The sequence below is a fragment of the Thunnus thynnus genome, chromosome 17, assembly GCF_963924715.1.
Source record: "Thunnus thynnus chromosome 17, fThuThy2.1, whole genome shotgun sequence".
NCBI lineage: Eukaryota > Metazoa > Chordata > Actinopteri > Scombriformes > Scombridae > Thunnus > Thunnus thynnus.
The window spans coordinates 7,501-25,232 of record NC_089533.1 but is presented as its reverse complement, the minus strand read 5'-3'; the positions used below and the strand labels follow the sequence as shown (position 1 = coordinate 25,232).

Below are 17,732 nucleotides of genomic sequence, written 5' to 3'. Positions count from 1 at the left end.
AGGCAGACCAACCTGTGCACCGCTTAGACTGACTACAAGAAAGCCTACGACTCAATGCCACGCACATGGATACTGGAATGCTTGGAAATGTACAACATCAACAGGACACTAAGAGCCTTCATCAAGAACTCAATGGGGCTGTGGAAAACGACTCTGGAGGCCAACTCAAAGCAAAATGCACAAGTTACCATCAAGTGCGGCATATACCAGGGTGATCCACTATCCCCGCTGCTGTTCCGCATAGGCCTGAACCCCCTCAGCCAGATCATCTCAAAGAGTGGCTACAGGTACCGGTTCCGTAGTGGAACAACAGTCAGTCACCTCCTCTACATGGATGACATCAAGCTGTATGCCAGGAATGAGCAAGACATCGACTCACTGATCCACATCACCAGGATCTACAGCAGCGACATCGGAATGTCATTCGGACTAGATAAGTGTGGTCGGATGGTGTCGAAGAGAGGGAAGATGATCAGAATGGAGGGGGTTGAGCTACCAGAAGGCAGCATCGCAGATGTTCAGGACAGCTACAAATACCTTGGGATCCCGCAGGCAAATGGGAACCATGAGGAGGCCGCAAGGAAGTCAGCCACAGCCAAATACCTACACAGAGTAAGGCAGGTCCTGAAAAGTCGGCTGAATGGGAAGAACAAGATACAAAGATGAACTGCTAAGTGCATACCTCAGGCAGCAGAAACCCGATGATGCAGAGGAGGAGGAGGAACCATCATGGAGGGACAACCCCTACACGGCATGTACCACCAACAGATAGAAGAAGTGGCTGATATCAAGAAATCCTACCAGTGGCTGGAAAAGGCTGGACTGAAGGACAGCACAGAAGCACTGATCATGGCAGCACAAGAACAGGCACTCAGTACAAGATCAATAGAGGCGGGGATCTACCACACCAGACAGGACCCCAGGTGCAGGCTGTGCAAAGATGCTCCTGAGACAGTTCAGCACATAATAGCAGGGTGTAAGATGCAGGCAGGAACAGTGTACATGGAACGCCATAACCAAGTGACTGGCATAGTGTACAGGAACATCTGCACTGAGTATGGGCTGGAGGTCCCAAGGTCACAATGGAGGACACCTCCTAAGGTGGTTGAGAATGACCAAGCCAAGATCCTGTGGGACTTCCAGATCCAGATCGACAAACTGGTGATGGCTAACCAACCAGACATCGTGTTGATCAACAAACAACAGAAGAAGGCAGCGGTGATAGACGTAGCAATCCCAAGCGACAGCAACATCAAGAGGAAGAAACACGAGAAGATCGAAAAATACCAAGAGGAGCTAGAAAAGATGTGGGGAGTGAAGGCAACAGTGGTGCCAGTGGTAATGGGAGCACTGGGGGCTGTGACCCACAAACTGGGAGAGTGGCTCCAGCAGATTCCAGGTACAACATCTGAGGTCTCTGTCCAGAAGGGTCCAGGGGTGAGAAGGGGATTTTTTTTGTATATATATATAATTCCCCTTCTCACCCCCCTCCCATGGGGGGTGGTGGTGTGTCTTCCTCAAGCTCGGGTCCTCTACCAGAGGCCTTGGAGTTTGAGGGTTCTGCGCAGTATCTTAGCTGTTCCTATGACTGAGCTCTTCTTGCTCTTTAGTAATTTGCATTCTCGATTTAATAATTAAATGTAATTTTTAATTTTAATTTTAATTGAATATTGTCTATTTTAAATTGAATGCTGTCTCTTTTTAATTGAATATTGTTTTTGTCTGTTATGTCACGTGTCTTGGCACATGGACCCACGTGAGAAACACCTTTTCATTCTGCCAAGTGTATAAGATACATCAGGATCAAATGCCAAATAAAGCAAACATGAATGGATGTGGTTTTACCCCTCCAGGACTCCATAGTTTGTAGCTTTGATAGGTTCAGTGTGAAAAAGAGGAAACTGACAGTTCACAATAACAAAGCAATTTATTGAATAAATTAAAAGTCAATATAATGCTCTCTGATGATTCCCACGATGCAACACAGTTCTACCCACAATCCTCTGGACGTCTATGACACAGTCAGATCCCACTCTTCATCTTCATCCTCATCAGGAGGACAGTCAGTCCAGCTCAGCTTGTTTACCTGCACAGATGGTAACTGATCGTTAACTGGATGAAGCTGACAGTTGCACAGAACAGGTGGGGACAGATTGGGACAGGTGAGGATGGGTGGGGACAGGTTGGGACAGGTGAGGATGGGTGGGGACGGGTTGGGACAGGTGAGGACAGGTGGAGACAGGTGGGGACAGGTGAGGGCAGGTGGAGACAGGTGAGGACAGTTGGGACAGGTGAGGACAGTTGGGGACAGGTGAGGACGGGTGGAGACAGGTGAGGACAGTTGGGGACAGGTGGGGACGGATGGAGACAGGTGAGGACGGGTGGGGACAGGTGGGGATGGGTGAGAACAGGTGAGTTTACCTGCAGGACTCCTTCAGTCTGCTCAGGTAAGAACTGATCTGAGGTCTGTTTCACCTCCACCATCACTTTACCATCACCTGCAGAGACAGACAGGTCAACATAAGTCACACCTGATGAAGAATATTGATCTGCTGCATCAGTACATGAGAAGTGCAGTTACAGTAGTATTAGCTACAGTTAGCTACGGTAGTTACAGTAGTGTTAGCTACAGTAGTTACAACAGTTACAGTAGTATTAGCTACAGTAATTACAGTAGTGTTAGTTACTATAGTTACAGTAGTGTTAGATACAGCAGTACCTAGTAGTATGAGCAGTACTGTAGTGAAGGCCTGAACCAGAGCTTTCTCTCTCACGAGCCTCTGCAGTTTACATCGTTTCTGTATGAGGACATCTGGACCTGAAAACACAGAGATTAAACACATTCAGATGTTTAGTTGTTTTTATCAGATTCTCACTGTCTGTATCAGCTGTATCCATGCAAGTAGCTCCCAGTCTGAGAAGTGAAGCCAATGCAGAAGTGCCTTAAACCTGCGTTCTCTCTAATGGCCAGCAGGTGGCGACTCCACTGGCTGCAAAAAGAAGTCTGATTGTCCTCCATGAAGGCAAAAGTTAGACACAGAGTTCCACAAGGTTCCGTACTTGGACCAGTACTATTCACCTTATACAGTACCGGGTACCCTAGATATTTAGATTCTTATCCATTATGCAATACCATCAGGGAGACGTCTGATCGGTCCCAAAAGTATTCATGACATGGCAATGACCCTAAACATACGGCTAGAGTCATAAAGAACTATTTTCAGCAATAAGAAGAATGATGAGTCCTGCAACAGATGGTTTGGCCCCCAGAGAGCCCTGATCTCAACATCATGGAGTCAATCTGGGATTACATGATGAAGCACCTGAGACGGCCTAAATAATAAATGCACAGAAGAAGATTCTTTCTCCAGGATGGTTACAACAACCTGCCTGCAAGTTACTATGAAACACTGTTAAAGTGAACCGAGGAGAACTGCTGCTGTTTTAGAGGCAAAGCTGCTCACAGCAAATTTATTGCTGATTTACTTTTTGATTTACTTTGTTTCTGCTGTTTACTCAACTTTGTAAGAGGTTAATTAATAAATTAAAACCATTTATAGCAATATTTTTGTAAGCATTCTCACTTTACATTTAGTGCCTAAAACTTTTGCACAGTGCTGTATATGCTTCCTTTAGGTAATACTATTAGAAAACACTCCATAAATTTTCATTGTTATGCAGATGATACCCAATTATATTTATCAATAAAGCAAGATGAAACCAATCAGTTAACTAAACTCCAAGCATGCCTTAAAGTGGCAATCTCGACAATCTCCAGAGATTTTAATTTACATAAATGTCTGTTAAGTCACTATCTATCACCGAATGAAGTAACACAATGGTGATTAAGCCTGTGGCCCACTGATGAAAGCCCTTGCATTTGCAGTGTTATCAAAGAGCAGTGTTTCCCCTAGAATTTTTTTCAGGCCTGGTGGTACACACTGCAAAAAACCCTAAAGGGACGTTGCAGGTGGGATGGCATATTTGCACGGTTGGATTCAGTCAGGTGGCGCAGCAGGCAGTCTGCAATTTATATTTTCATTCAAATATTTGCTCAGTATATTCAAGACTTAAAACACAGTGGTCACAAGGAGAGGATGATATTTTTGCTTGACTCCGGAGTTTTGGAGAAAAACATTAATGTATTTGTTTGTCCGTCATCCGTGTTGGAGCTTTTTCTCTTTTAAGGTGTTGCCATGCTCATGTTCGCTAACCTGCATCCCACGCTCTCGCTCTGCAGTAATTTAAAGGGACTCTGACAGCAGTGCTCACATCACATCAAGAGTTTCCCTGGCAACGACACAGAGGTTGACTCATGTTTCAGGACAGTGTTACACAGAGGATTATTGATTTCCAAATAAATGGATATTTAGCGTTATTTTTGGCATTCAAAAAAATATTGTTTTGGCCTCATGGGGGTTCTCGTTGGCCCGGTGGCCCACCAGACCTCTGCTATTATAGGGGAAACACTGAAGGAGTGTGATTATTACAAACCGGGTGTCAGTGGCGACTTTCCTGCCATGCATTCTGTACTACAAGTGGCCAAGACAAACTCCACCCTAACCTACCTCTAAAATTCTTTAAAAAGTTTATTTCAGATTGGCATTTACCTAACACATGAAACATGGTTGCACTCAATTTGACACTATGTGAGTTGACCTGCAGCTCAACTTTTGTGCATGGTACAAACTAACACCTTTGAGATAGTTGAAACAGCAGAAAGCCTGTGGCCTGTGAAGTGAGCTGAGGTTTCCTGCAGCTGGCCAACACCTCTATATTCTTAACCTTTAGTCATTAAGACATGGAAAATGGAGAAATAGCTTATATATTAGAGTTCTATGAATTGTGATGTATGACATAAGCAAAGACATTTCCAATAGTTTGTTGTTGTTCTAGTTGTTAACCATATATGATTTTTGAGATGTAAGAGACAGCAAGACAAATGACATAAAAGAGAGACCAAACAGGTCTTGGGGCCGCCTTTTGGCCTATCTTTAATCCTAGAGAGGGTATTTTTCCTTTTTATAACCTTTGCATTTACCTTTTACATTTTACTTTTCATATTACTCATACTATTGTAAAACCTAAATAAAACTGGTTTGTACTTTTAAACACTCCAATCAGAATTCCTGGTTTTTGCTCAACTCTGAGATATTCTGATTTAGCCCTTTAAGGTAAGACAGACACTTCCTCTGAGATAAGCTGACAGTACAAGTTAAATTTGTTTTTGCTTAAAGAGGACGTATTATGCTCATTTCAGCTCTAAATTTTTATTTTTGGACTCCACTAGAGTAGCTTAGCATGATTCACAGTTCAAAAAACTCCTTATTGATCTTATACTGGTGCTTTATGCAGCCCCTCAATATACAGTTCTCTTACACTCTGTTTTAGCTCGTGTCTCTTTAAGGCCCGCCTCCTGATGAGCCCACTCTGTTCTGATTGGTCAGCTTTACGTATCAGAGTTGTGTAACTTTACTGTCAATGCAAACCAAACATTTCCTGCTTTACTGCTTCAAATTAAAAGCTTTTAAGTGACTAAATAACAGGAGACTTTTATCATGAAGAATCTACAGGAAGTAAAAATATGTTCCTCACTGAATTAGTGGAGCTTTGTTAGCGGCGCTAAAACCGGTCGAAACAACAACATGTGGAGATATTTGGAGCTGTTTGTTGAGCGGATCAGTTAGAAACAACGCAGGGAGGAAGAATACAAGCAGAAACAGCCACAGTGATGATGATGTTTGATGAAGAGCTGCAGACAACCAGCACACCTCCAACAGGTAAACTACTTATTTTACTTTGCTGTGCTGTGTGATGGTGTTGTGGCTTGGGCAACTGGCGGTGAGCGAACTGACGCCAGCTCGAGCTGAAAGTAGAAAAAACCGTTGGAAACGTAGCGTTCAGAGCAGAGCTGCTGCTTTCTGCTCACAGGGATTACTGCTACATATGTTTACCTCATTATTTGACACAGCAACCACTTTTAACATGAACATCCGACATTGTGACGGATGTATATATGTCTGAAAATAAGGAAAAGCATAATACGTCCCCTTTGAAGATCAGAGATATGAAATTTCTACTTAAGTAGTGGAAGTGCTTTTTCATGCGGGACTTTTACTTGTAATGGAGTATTTTTAAATGACTGTATTGGTGCTTTTATTGCAGTAAAGGATCTGAGTACTTCTTCTACCTGTACAGGTGAAGCTGTCCTCCACCACAGCGGCTCCTCTGGTCGTCTGTCTGTGATGAGGGAAGCAGAGCTGCAGCAGACAGCCGAACCTCAGCCTCCGTCTGACCCCGCCATCCTCCTCTCCCTCCTTCTCCTCTTCTTCATCGTTGGTAAGCTCCTTCAGCTGAGGATGATAGACAGGAAGTCACCTGCTGACACACTAACTCAGCTGCGTTCTTACTGATGATGTGTGTGTTTCTCACTGTGATGATGTCAGAGGTCCATCCGGTGAATCCCAGGCAGTGATTGGCCAGTTCCAGGCAGCGGGCGTGGCTCAGCGGCCTGCTGCCATCAGACAGGAAGTGAGGCGTCTGTTTGGAGCTCAGCCTCACCTGAACACACACACAGGTGATCAGCAATAGCAAAAGCACTGTGAGCTGATCAGTACAGAAACACACAGAATATTCATTCATCAATAAATTATCAACTTTAAAGAAAAGAAAAGAATTATTTTATCATCAATTCATCTCATTATTCTTTTCTCAATTAATTAATCATTTAGTTTGTAAAATTTACTTTATTTGCTATTTATAAGATCAGTAGAAGAAGAAGACCATGCGCTGGAAGCTGTGTGAGGTGAGGACCTTGAGTGGAGAGCTCTGGAAGAGTGAGCATCCGTCAGTCTGCCGTTGAGCCTTTGAGGCCTGAGCAGCAGAGTAGAACTTGATGAGAGCGTAGAATCCAGCGGGGCTCAGAGGAGCGTTGGGACAAACCTTCACCAGGTATAGAGGACCAAAGGAGGAGAAGACGCTATGCAGGCTGTTCTGAAGAAGAAGAAGACAACAACTGAAAAATGCTTTTTTCTGAACGGAGTCTGGTACGATGTCGTCTCAGGTAGACTTACATAGATATCAGCCTGCGTGTGTGACGGCTGGATGTCCCACACAAACAGAGTTTTATTGTTTTCCACAGGAACCTGGAACTCCAGGATGTCCACCTGCACCTCCATCACACCTGCAGAGGACCACCGTTACTATAGTTTTGTATTTTCATCAGTTTTTATTTTTATTTTGTTTTAAAGTTTTGTTTTCAGTTCAGTTTAGCGTCGGTTAGATTCCAGAGTGGGTTTGCTGGTTTCAGTTTAGTTTTTATTGTTTAAAAAGTTTAATTTTAAATTTAGCTTTGGTTTAATTTTTATTAGTTTTAGTTTTGTATTACAGTGGGGGGGATTTGTCAGGGGCAAAGTTTAAGATAGGTATTAAAATACAAAGAACACTGTGTGAAGGTAATTGATTCACACTCATGTAGACATCCCAGTCTTTCCAGTCTTCCCAGTAAACTCCTCATATTTGTGTTGACAAAGACTAAAACTAAAGATATTTTCTGTTTATTTCTATTTTATTTTAGTTAGTTTTGTAAGTACAATAGTGTTTCAGTTAACTAAAGTGTTTGTAGCTTTTAGTTTAACTATAATAACCTCGCAGAGGACAGACAGACTCTCCGTTATCTTCTCTGCTGAACCTGAACAACATTTCCCTCTAAAATCTGCTAATTTAATCATTTCTTCCTTTGCCAGCTGAGATTAAATCATTGCAGAACATAATTTGAAACGTTTTGCTATTTGAGAAGAACCAGTGAATGTTTCGGCTTACAAGTGATCCGCTAATAGATAATAATTACAAATAATAATAACGTTTTCACAAGTGATTTAAACTGACCAGCAGCCTGGGAGTTTTAAATGAAAACACAGTAACAGATTAATTAACAGAACACGCTAATTTTATTAAGTTTTACTTTGTATTTAGAAAGAAAAGTCTTGAGATAAAACTGCAGCGTTAAAACGGCGGATGTTTGAATGGAGTTTGGCTCACAGACCTGAACGTGTATTGAAGGTTGTCGCCATTTAAAATGAAACTTATATTAATATAATATCATAATAATATATTAATAACCATCCTCTTTTCGTTCACTGTCGGCTGTTTGAGGTTTTTAAAGTTTATTTTACTCACCGAAACGTTTCCGTCTCCACCGAAAAAACGAGTTGTACCGCGCTTCCGCTGAGGGGCGGGGCCTGCCAGATTAACCAATGAGATGCAGCTGTGACTGATGACAACCCAACCGACCAATCACAGTTCTTCAACACCGAGTTCATTTCGTCTTTCTGATAAAGTTTTTGATATGTTTTATATATTATTTAGTTTTTATTTACTTATGAAACTATTCAGATGAAGAAAAAAAAACGACTTTAAGCATCAAACAAACTGAAAAAAATCACATTTGATGTTTATTAGACAAAAAAACTGTAAAAAAACAAAAAACAAAAAACAAACAAACAAAAAAAAAACCTCCAGCTGTTGTTGCTACTTGTTGCTGCTAGTCATGTATCTATTGTTGTTGTTGTTGTTGTTGTTGTTGTTGTTGTTGTTGTTGTTGTTGTTGCTGCTGCTGTTGTTCTGCTTGTCTGTATTAAAGTTGAATAAATATATTAAATTATATTAAAATGTTATGTACAGCCATGGAGACTTTGCCTATTATCAAAAATGCTCTATAACTTTCTGAACCGTCTCTGTTTTTATTTACCTGTTGCCATGGTGACACGCTGTATCGGGGCTCCAGTGATGACGCACGCGCTGATTGAACGGGACTCCAGAAAGTGAAACAGGAAACAGAAAACGAAACTGACGTCAAAATAAAAGCTGAACGATTACAACATGAGATATTTTACACGTTCAGAGAAACAAGCACGCTCACACGCACGCACGCACACTAATTTAAACACTTTTTATTTCTGATCAATAAAGTTTTTGTTTCTGTGTTTCTGAATAAATGTTGATATCAATCAATCAGAGTTTGTTTGATTAGAATATTGATCTGTTACTGGACACCAGTTTGATTAGTGATCAGATCTGTGACTGTGAACATTTACATATTTAATAAATACTGAATAAAATAATCAATAACAACAGCAGATAGAAACCAGAGCAGATATGAGTCTCATCTGTTGTTTGAATGGAAGAATGTGAACATAATGAATTATAGAGAAAGTGTTATTTAAACCTGCCTTCTACCTTTAAACTCATGTTGTTATTACAATCAGTCAAAGCTTAAATGTCAATTAGCTGCTTCTTGAAGAACGTCCTTCCTTTGTTTCACCAACATTTGTTGTATTTTATCCTGCTGTTGCTGTTGTCTTGGTTTTATTAAACTGTCGGTTCTGTTTGTGCTGCGTAACATGTGATCAAGGTCTAAAGACACATAAACAAACAAATAAACATATAAACATATAAATATATAAATATATAAAGAAAGAAAGAAAGAAGGAAAGAACTTTCTCTGCTGTGTGGAAAGTGAGAGTTGAAACATGGCGGGAATTTCTGTCTTTCTGTTTTCTGTTTCCTGTCTGCAATAAAAGTCGAGAGCTGCAGCATGTCGGACACACTGAGACGCATCCTACTCTTCTTCATCATCTTCATCAGACACTGAGACATACAGCTCTCCGCAGCATCATCTTCATCATGTTGTTCGTGTTCTTCATCCTCTGCAGCGCCCTGACGCCGGCTCTCTGCTGTGATTGGCTCGATCAACGGTTTAGTCACGTGAACAACAAATGTCTGACTCACCTGAAGCTCATGGTGAGTACTGACACCAGGTCCTGGAGGAGTTTCAAGGGTCCTGGAGAAAGAGTTAGAGGTCCTGGAGGAAGATTTAAAGGTACTGGAGGAAGGGTTAGAGGTCCTGGAGGAAGTTTTAGAGGTCCTGGAGGAAGGGTTAGAGGTCCTGGAGGAAGATTTAAAGGTCCTGGAGGAAGGGTTAGAGGTCCTGGAGGAAGGGTTAGAGGTCCTGGAGGAAGATTTAAAGGTCCTGGAGTAAGGGTTAGAGGTCCTGGAGGAAGTTTTAGAGGTCCTGGAGGAAGTTTTAGAGGTCCTGGAGGAAGGGTTAGAGGTCCTGGAGGAGGTTTTAGAGGTCCTGGAGGAGGTTTTAGAGGTCCTGGAGAGGGTTTATATAAAATGAGAAACTTGGATGCAGTTTTTAATGGATTACCTCTTGAATGCCGCTATGCTTAGACTAATTACCTTTATAGTTTACACCTTTTCACTTCTAAATAAATAACAATACAAACTTAAAAAATAACAGTTACATAAAAATTACATTTGGTAGTTTTCTTTTCAGAAATGAAAGAAGTGTCTAATCAGTCCTGTAGTTGCAGTTTGTAAACGCTGGGAACAGCATTAAAGGACTAGTTCAGAATTTTAAAGTCAAACTCACAGTAACAGTCTTAAAGCTCTGGTTCCGGCCACACGAGGGGTCACCAAAGCTCTCTCTCCCTCTCTCTCTCTCTCTCTCTCTCTCTCTATATATATATATATATACACATACAGTTTTTTCTCAACATTTCATTAATATATTAATTTGTTATATCATATATATTGAAAATAGTCTCTATATGTTTACAGACATAGACTAAAAGATTTGACTATATTTGTTACCATGTATGAATATAATTAAGAAAATAAACTGTATATTTAAATACGGAACCATATAAATTATTTTTAATATCCATACATTTGGATTCATATTGAAAATAATCACTTTCTATATATTTACATGTCGGCCAAGATGTTTACATTTAATGGCATTTAATAAAATGTAGATTGAATATGTATTGGATATGTATATTTACCCACATTGGCATATATTAAAAACTAGACTTTATATACATATTTATATACATGAACATATGAGTATATGATTTATAAACATACATATAATAGACATACCGTATATTTACATATATGGACAAATATTAAAAGGATTTATAGTAATTATAGATGGCGTGTGTTTACATATATTGGTGTTTGATAAAATATTAAATGCATATATATTGTCTTTATTTTTTGTATAGACATACAATCTATTAAATTACACTCTATGGATTTACGTGTATTAACATATATATAAAAAATATATTAAAGAGCAGATCATGTATATTTACATATTATGGACGTACATTAAAAATCTGCAATATATTCATACATAACTGGGTGTATATTACGAAATACATGATATGTTTGCATATATGTAAAGATTCAGTAAAATTAAGTTGTATAAATGAACAAATGAAATATTTTGAAGTATTTTTTGATGTTTTCTTAATTTCCAAAATGTTGGTAGATAAGAGAAGCAGGTGGAGTGATCAGGATGAACAGAAGATGTTGAGATTTCTTGTTTTTCTCTGTAATATCTGAGATAAGAGCAGCTGAGTCACTGTGCTGATGTTTCAGGGCGATCCGCTGACTGAGGAGGAGAGTCCAGTTCCCTTTCCATACGATCTCTACCAAAGCATGAGGAACACACAGGTACTGTAGTACTTCTATTGCTCAAATACATTTTAGTCTTTACCAGACGTGGACCAAGTACTAAGACCCTTTACTGCAGTAAAATATAACAATGTAACAATACTCCATTATCAGTAAAAGTCCTGCATGAAAAATCCCACTTAAAGCAACGACAAGGAACTTTTATCTGGTTATGAAACAGTCTGATGAAGCTTCTGATGCTTCTATATGACCTACAAAAGCAAACGAGACCATCAGTGACATGATTGGCTGTTTCTATATAGTTATTGTAAATGTCTGCCAAGTCAGACTGCCAAAAAGACATTATGAGGATGAGGGGAGGACGTTTCTCTTTGTTTGATAACTTTAGAAGTAAAGATAGACTTGTTGTCAGCTTCCTATTAAAAAAGATGAGAGAAAAAGAGAGAGAGTGGTGGTGATCGAGCAAGCTAGAGAGTAGATGAAGAGAGCGAGAATAAAAGAGTGAATCTGAGAAATCAAAGGTTATTTTCTGATTGTTTCCACAGCAGTTATGCTGTAAAACACAAATAACATCCACACCTCCGCACAACCCTGCAGGAAGCTGCTGCAATACTGGATTTGGTGTGAATATAGTCTTACGTACATACAACCTAACATTAGCTGCATGAATGGCACAGAAACAAAGTTTCCTCTGCTTCACCATCATCATGTTACAGTTAATAATGTTACACAGATTATTAATAGTGAAGCATCAGTGTTAGAGCAGCATGTTACTGTTGTAGCTGCTGGAGGTGGAGCTAGTTTACGCTACTTTATATACAGTTAGCTAGTTTAGTCCAGTGGTTCCCAACCTAGGGGTCGGGCCCCTCCAAAGGGTCAGCAGATAAATCTGAGGGGTGGTGAGATGATTAATGGGAGAGGAAAGAAGAAAAAACAAAGTTCTGATACACAAATCTGTTTTCAGTTTTTGGACTTTTTCTCTAATCTTTGATTTTTGCTGAAATATTGGATCATTTGAACATTTATTGAAATGAAAGCATGTGAGAAGTTTAGAGGGAAAAATCACTATTTGGTGGAGCTGTTAACAACTCATAGACATGTGAAATGTGACCCCGACTACACACTGCTTTTTGTAAGACGTCAAAAGCCAAAAAGGTTGGAAACCACTGGTTTCATCTTTAACAATGTGTTGTATTTTAAAAGCTTGTTATATTATCCATTGTGTCAAATCTTCATCTGAAAAGTAACTAAAGCTGTCAAATAAATGTAGTGGAGTAGAAAGTACAATATTTCCCTCTGAAATGTAGAAAGTAGCATCACATGGAAATACTCAAGTCAAGTACAAGTACCTCAGCATTGAACTGAAGTACAGTACTTGAGTAAATGTACTTTGTTACTTTCCTCCTGCTCTTTAGTGACATTTCTTAAATATCTAATGCTGTTCAGACATGAACTGACTGTTTCACTTGTATGTTCCTATTCACGTTTGCTCCACATTTACATACGAACATGTAACCAAACAAACTGTCACACTGATGACACTCTGCTCTGTCAGCCAATCAGAGAGCCAGGATTCACAGCTGTCTGTCTCTGTCCAGGTGTTGGAGTCCCAGCTGTTGTTCATCAGAGACAGTCTGAAGCTTATTTCTAAACTCTATCGCCACGGCAACCGCTCCTCCGTTGCCTGGGATACCGACAAGACTGAACATTTCCTGATGAACATCCACAGACAGACAAAAGAGCTCAACAACTGCGTGAGTACTCAAATACTTACAAAAATACTTTAAATACTTTAACTCCTGTCAGTGTTCATCCTTCAGCTTCTGTAGTTCACACGTCACCTGAAACACAACAGACACTTTAAATATATGAAACTTTAAGCACTTCGGACTTTAACTTAGTTAAAGTTTCAACTGCAAGTTTTACCACAGAATTCAACTCTGAACTGTTTTTGTTTTCAGTTTTCAGTTAAAAAAAAAGTCAACGTCACGCTGAGAAAGTACTACAAGAGACTGACCAAAAGTACTCTGGACCGTACGGTAGGTGCAAGTCCTGATGTAGTACTGTGTGCACTGACTGTAATACTGAGTGTACTGACTGTAGTACTGAGTGTACTGACTGTAGTACTGAGTGTACTGACTGTAATACTGAGTGTACTGACTGTAGTACTGTGAGTACTGACTGTAGTACTGAGTGTACTGACTGTAATACTGAGTGTACTGACTGTAGTACTGTGTGCACTGACTGTAGTACTGAGTGTACTGACTGTAATACTGAGTGTACTGACTGTAGTACTGAGTGTACTGACTGTAATACTGAGTGTAATGACTGTAGTACTGTGAGTACTGACTGTAATACTGAGTGTACTGACTGTAGTACTGTGAGTACTGACTGTAGTAGTGAGTGTACTGACTGTAGTACTGTGAGTACTGACTGTAGTACTGAGTGTACTGACTGTAATACTGAGTGTACTGACTGTAATACTGAGTGTACTGACTGTAGTACTGAGTGTACTGACTGTAGTACTGTGAGTACTGACTGTAGTACTGAGTGTTGACTGTAGTACTGTGAGTACTGACTGTAGTACTGAGTACTGACTGTAGTACTGAGTGTACTGACTGTAATACTGAGTGTACTGACTGTAGTACTGAGTGTACTGACTGTAGTACTGTGAGTACTGACTGTAGTACTGAGTGTACTGACTGTAGTACTGTGAGTACTGACTATAGTACTGAGTACTGACTGTAGTACTGAGTGTACTGACTGTAGTACTGTGAGTACTGACTGTAGTACTGAGTGTTGACTGTAGTACTGTGAGTACTGACTGTAGTACTGAGTACTGACTGTAGTACTGAGTGTACTGACTGTAATACTGAGTGTACTGACTGTAATACTGAGTGTACTGACTGTAGTACTGAGTGTACTGACTGTAGTACTGTGAGTACTGACTGTAGTACTGAGTGTACTGACTGTAGTACTGTGAGTACTGACTATAGTACTGAGTGTACTGACTGTAGTACTGTGAGTACTGACTATAGTACTGAGTACTGACTGTAGTACTGAGTGTACTGACTGTAGTACTGTGAGTACTGACTGTAGTACTGAGTGTTGACTGTAGTACTGTGAGTACTGACTGTAGTACTGAGTACTGACTGTAGTACTGAGTGTACTGACTGTAATACTGAGTGTACTGACTGTAATACTGAGTGTACTGACTGTAGTACTGAGTGTACTGACTGTAGTACTGTGAGTACTGACTGTAGTACTGAGTGTACTGACTGTAGTACTGTGAGTACTGACTATAGTACTGAGTACTGACTGTAGTACTGAGTGTACTGACTGTAGTACTGTGAGTACTGACTGTAGTACTGAGTGTACTGACTGTAGTACTGAGTGTACTGACTTTAGTACTGTGAGTACTGACTGTAGTACTGAGTGTACTGACTGTAGTACTGAGTGTACTGACTGTAATACTGAGTGTACTGACTGTAGTACTGTGAGTACTGACTGTAGTACTGAGTACTGACTGTAGTACTGAGTGTACTGACTGTAATACTGAGTGTACTGACTGTAGTACTGTGAGTACTGACTGTAGTACTGAGTGTACTGACTGTAGTATTGTGTGTACTGACTGTAGTACTGTGAGTACTGACTGTAGTACTGAGTGTACTGACTGTAGTACTGAGTGTACTGACTGTAGTACTGAGTGTACTAACTGTAGTATTGTGTGTACTGAGTGTACTAACTGTAGTACTGTGTACTGACTGTAGTACTGAGTGTACTAACTGTAGTACTGTGTACTGACTGTAATACTGAGTGTACTGACTGTAGTACTGAGTGTACTAACTGTAGTATTGTGTGTACTGAGTGTACTAACTGTAGTACTGTGTACTGACTGTAGTACTGAGTGTACTGACTGTAGTACTGTGTACTGACTGTAGTACTGAGTGTACTAACTGTAGTACTGTGTACTGACTGTAATACTGAGTGTACTGACTGTAGTACTGAGTGTACTAACTGTAGTATTGTGTGTACTGAGTGTACTAACTGTAGTACTGTGTACTGACTGTAGTACTGAGTGTACTGACTGTAGTACTGTGTACTGACTTAGTACTGTGTGCACTGACTGTAATACTGAGTGTACTGACTGTAGTACTGAGTGTACTGACTAGTACTGAGTGTACTAACTGTAGTATTGTGTGTACTGAGTGTACTAACTGTAGTACTGTGTACTGACTGTAGTACTGAGTGTACTGACTGTAGTACTGAGTGTACTGACTGTAATACTGAGTGTACTGACTGTAGTACTGAGTGTACTAACTGTAGTATTGTGTGTACTGAGTGTACTGACTGTAGTACTGAGTGTACTAACTGTAGTATTGTGTGCACTGACTGTAATACTGAGTGTACTGACTGTAGTACTGAGTGTACTGACTGTAGTACTGTGTGTACTAACTGTAGTACTGTGTACTGACTGTAGTACTGTGTGCACTGACTGTAATACTGAGTGTACTGACTGTAGTACTGAGTGTACTAACTGTAGTACTGAGTGTACTGACTGTAGTACTGAGTGTACTAACTGTAGTACTGTGTACTGACTGTAGTACTGTGTGCACTGACTGTAATACTGAGTGTACTGACTGTAGTACTGAGTGTACTAACTAGTACTGTGTACTGACTGCAGTACTGTGTGCACTGACTGTAATACTGAGTGTACTGACTGTAGTACTGAGTGTACTAACTGTAGTACTGAGTGTTCTGACTGTAGTACTGAGTGTACTAACTGTAGTACTGAGTGTACTGACTGTAGTACTGTGTGCACTGACTGTAATACTGAGTGTACTGACTGTAGTACTGAGTGTACTGACTGTAGTACTGAGTGTACTGACTGTAGTACTGAGTGTACTAACTGTAGTACTGTGTACTGACTGTAGTACTGTGTGCACTGACTGTAATACTGAGTGTACTGACTGTAGTACTTAGTGTACTAACTGTAATATTGTGTGTACTGAGTGTACTAACTGTAGTACTGTGTACTGACTGTAGTACTGAGTGTACTAACTGTAGTACTGTGTACTGACTGTAGTACTGTGTGCACTGACTGTAATACTGAGTGTACTGACTGTAGTACTTAGTGTACTAACTGTAATATTGTGTGTACTGAGTGTACTAACTGTAGTACTGTGTACTGACTGTAGTACTGTGTGCACTGACTGTAATACTGAGTGTCCTGACTGTAGTACTGTGTGTACTGACTGTAGCACTGAGTGTACTGACTGTAGTACTGTGTGCACTGACTGTAATACTGAGTGTACTGACTGTAGTACTGAGTGTACTGACTGTAGTACTGTGTACTGACTGTAGTACTGAGTGTACTGACTGTAGTACTGAGTGTACTGACTGTAGTACTGTGTACTGACTGTAGTACTGAGTGTACTAACTGTAGTATTGTGTGTACTGAGTGTACTAACTGTAGTACTGTGTACTGACTGTAGTACTGTGTACTGACTGTAGTACTGAGTGTACTGACTGTAGTACTGAGTGTACTAACTGTAGTACTGTGTACTGACTAGTACTGTGTACACTGACTGTAATACTGTGAGTACTGACTGTAGTACTGTGAGTACTGACTGTAATACTGAGTACTGACTGTAGTGCTGAGTGTACTGACTGTAGTACTGAGTGTACTAACTGTAGTACTGAGTGTACTGACTGTAGTACTGTGTACTGACTGTAGTACTGTGTGCACTGACTGTAATACTGAGTGTACTGACTGTAGTACTGAGTGTACTGACTGTAGTACTGTGTGCACTGACTGTAATACTGAGTGTACTGACTGTAGTACTGTGAGTACTGACTGTAGTACTGAGTGCACTGACTGTAGTACTGTGTGTACTGACTGTAGTACTGAGTGTACTAACTGTAGTATTGTGTGTACTGAGTGTACTAACTGTAGTACTGTGTGTACTAACTGTAGTACTGTGTACTGACTGTAGTACTGAGTGTACTGACTGTAGTACTGAGTGTACTAACTGTAGTACTGTGTACTGACTGTAGTACTGTGTACACTGACTGTAATACTGAGTGTACTGACTGTAGTACTGAGTGTACTAACTGTAGTACTGAGTGTACTGACTGTAGTACTGAGTGTACTAACTGTAGTACTGTGTACTGACTAGTACTGTGTGCACTGACTGTAATACTGAGTGTACTGACTGTAGTACTTAGTGTACTGACTGTAGTAC

At 40.3% G+C, this 17,732-nt stretch overlaps 2 protein-coding genes across 2 annotated transcripts in view; one reads left to right on the top strand and one right to left on the bottom strand.

The window, feature by feature from the left end:
* Positions 1–1,908: 1,908 nt before the first annotated feature.
* Positions 1,909–8,261, bottom strand: rdm1 (RAD52 motif containing 1). The gene is made up of 8 exons (XM_067570575.1): positions 8,179–8,261; positions 7,074–7,183; positions 6,814–6,993; positions 6,433–6,561; positions 6,191–6,353; positions 2,720–2,818; positions 2,422–2,498; positions 1,909–2,086 (listed from the first exon to the last, which is right to left on the bottom strand). The coding sequence occupies exons 2-8, from the start codon at positions 7,176–7,178 to the stop codon at positions 2,012–2,014; spliced, it is 828 nt and encodes a 275-aa protein (XP_067426676.1). The 5' UTR covers positions 7,179–7,183; positions 8,179–8,261; the 3' UTR covers positions 1,909–2,011.
* A 1,173-nt stretch (positions 8,262–9,434) lies between these two features.
* Positions 9,435–17,732, top strand: part of ifnphi1 (interferon phi 1) — a 9,017-nt gene continuing 719 nt past the window's right edge. The window contains exons 1-4 of the mRNA XM_067570576.1: positions 9,435–9,801; positions 11,452–11,526; positions 13,086–13,241; positions 13,449–13,526. Coding sequence (XP_067426677.1) covers positions 9,685–9,801; positions 11,452–11,526; positions 13,086–13,241; positions 13,449–13,526 — 426 coding nt within the window. The 5' untranslated portion in view covers positions 9,435–9,684. The remainder of the gene's footprint in view (positions 9,802–11,451; positions 11,527–13,085; positions 13,242–13,448; positions 13,527–17,732) is intronic.

Excerpts from the sequence above, each read along its gene's own strand:
- rdm1 (XM_067570575.1), bottom strand. The coding sequence starts at position 7,178 with ATGGAGGTGCAGGTGGACATCCTGGAGTTCCAGGTTCCTGTGGAAAAC. Across the intron at positions 6,994-7,073 it reads ACACGCAGGCTGATATCTAT|AACAGCCTGCATAGCGTCTT; the intron begins GTAAGTCTACCT and ends CTTCTTCTTCAG. Across the intron at positions 2,087-2,421 it reads AGACTGAAGGAGTCCTGCAG|GTAAACAAGCTGAGCTGGAC; the intron begins GTAAACTCACCT and ends CCATCTGTGCAG.